General features: G+C 45.0%; 1 protein-coding gene across 2 annotated transcripts in view; it reads left to right on the forward strand.

The window, feature by feature from the left end:
• The window catches only part of TLE1 (transducin like enhancer of split 1), a 112,361-nt gene that overhangs the window by 82,297 nt on the left and 27,742 nt on the right, over window positions 1-2,322 (forward strand). For both annotated transcript variants that reach the window (XM_019517412.1, XM_019517413.1), the window contains exon 10: window positions 138-191. In XM_019517412.1, the coding sequence (XP_019372957.1) occupies window positions 138-191 (54 nt within the window). The remainder of the gene's footprint in view (window positions 1-137; window positions 192-2,322) is intronic.

Here is a 2,322-nt window from a genome sequence, read left to right on the forward strand (position 1 = left end):
AAAAAAAAAAAAAAAAAAAAAAGCTTTAAGTTCAAGTGTGAATATAGCAGACACCTAGGCTACCTCCTCCTTCCCCTCCACCCCCCCCCCACACTGTTTTTCAAATAAATTAATCCCAGTGAACTACTTTTTTCTAGGACAGCGATGCAGACAAGAGTGATGATAACCTGGTTGTGGATGTATCCAATGAGGTAACTTAGTTTTCATTTTTAACATTTGTTCAAAAATTAAGGAAAAATACACTTTAAATCGTAATTTCCTGCCATCCAAATGTATATCATTGTTCTGATTTATCTTTTTTTACTAATTAACCTGAAAAACCTCTAATATGTAATGCCGGCTGGCTGCCAGACACCAAATGAGGCTACTTTCTCTGCTTGCCCTTGCCCTCAGAGGTTGCATTGTAATATTTCACAGCAGCTGTCAAAACTACCGTGGTGTGGTTTGCAGAGTTGTTAGGTGATGCATGCAGAGGAATGGAATGGTTAGTAGCTCTGTTTTTTTTAAATCAACATGTCTCCAAGTGAAAAGGAAAAATCATATTTAACACAAAATGATCACAGAGAATGACCAAAAGCACATATAACAGTTGCATATAGGTTAGGCCCATCTAAACAACCATTTGTTCAGGCATTCCGGGGGTTTAAATCAGGCAAAAAATGGCAGGTGTACTAACTTGGAATCAGGAACTGATTAAATGTAGACAAGCCCAGACACTTGCCTCAGCCCCAGGGCTGTGCTCTCCCAAGCCCCCCATGCCCCCCCCTGCAGGCTTGACTGAGCTATTTAGCCTTCTGACCGCCCCCAACCCCAGACCGCCACCCCCCAGAATTGTGACTGCCTCCAATCTTGCCACGCGCTCCCTCCTCCACCCAGAGTTACACCAGGTTCTTTGCACCCCTCCCAGCACCAGCAAATTGCAACTCTCAGTCTACATTCATGCAGCTTAAAGGAAACATGGACTGGGTGTGGCAAACGCCTCCACACTCACTCCAACACCTTTGTAAGAAGACCTAATGTCCTTTGAGAGGGGAAAGTCTTGGTGGCAGCAGTTCATGGCAGCAACACTAAGATGGTGGGACATAGAGAACTCCTTCCTTTCTCTCTCATACCCTGCAGAATAGTTTTGGGAGCATAAAATGCCAGTTATCCTTTTCTGTGCTTCCCATCCACTTTGAGACCCCTAGGGGTGAGGGACAGTGCCTTTGCTAACCTACAGTGCACATCCCCATGAGTGCACATGTGCATTTATTGGGGACAAATAGCAGCAGCACATAGTTGTGCTGCTGCTACTTGTTCCTGGAGAATGCTCCTGCACATGTGCTATGGCACGTGGCAAATTGCCCCAGGTGGGGTAGGGGAGGCTGGGGCCAGTACTGGGCTAGCCCCAGCAGCCTTTCTTGGGGACCTCCTGAGGCTGCAGTGGCTGTGATCCAGGCATCCAGAGCCTGGCTGGCAGCTGGAGCATGGCTCTGGCTGGCCAGGCTTTGGTCTCGGGCAGCATGCTGCTGCCACATGCGCCGTCCTGCTTTTTTGGACCGTTTTTTTTTTTTTAGATAGCAGGATTGCTTGGTATCTGATTTTGGCTCTGTGCTGTGCTGTAAATATGCAGCACAGTGAACTTTTTCACATGTAACATATGTTCTTTCAAAAGTCTCTGAAGTGCCACAAAGTGCATGTTTCTGCTCATGGGGACACAGCCACAGTGTCCAGATGAGGTCAGTTCTGTGAAATCTTCATGTTGGCTTGCGGAAAGCAGGTATCCAAGCATGGTTTTCGGTGACTGGTAGACTCTGGCTGTATATTTGCAGGCTCTGATCGCAACAGTCTCTGAGCATCTGCTCCATAGATTAACCAGTAGACCTTCTGACCTTTTGCAGCTGACACCTGCATAGAATCCATCCTACAACCAGGGAGAATGGTGAAGAGAGTGGAATAACCATTAAAGTTTTGGCAGCTTCATGTCTTCTACACAGGGCAAGCACCTTGGGGGAAGCGGGCCATGGCCAAGGAAAAGGAATAATCCTGAGGATTATTCCATCACCTGAGGAAAAGTTTTATATATTGAAAATATATCAATTCCAAACAGAGGGGCTAGCAGTTGTGTGTATTGTGTATAGAAGGAAAAAATGCAACATAACGTGTTTTTTAGGTCATGAGCTTAAGGCCATTTTCTTTTAAGAGTAAGAATGAGCAAAGTTGGTAATGGCCTGACAAAGGTTTTTTAAAATAAGATTTATGTTATGCAGAATTATGTAGATTTTGGACACTCCAAAACTGAATAATCTTATTAATACTATTCTTGTTCTCTTTCCCCTCCCA

Source organism: Gavialis gangeticus, unplaced genomic scaffold, assembly GCF_001723915.1.
Source record: "Gavialis gangeticus isolate Ggan-Ray unplaced genomic scaffold, GavGan_comp1, whole genome shotgun sequence".
Classification (NCBI taxonomy): domain Eukaryota; kingdom Metazoa; phylum Chordata; order Crocodylia; family Gavialidae; genus Gavialis; species Gavialis gangeticus.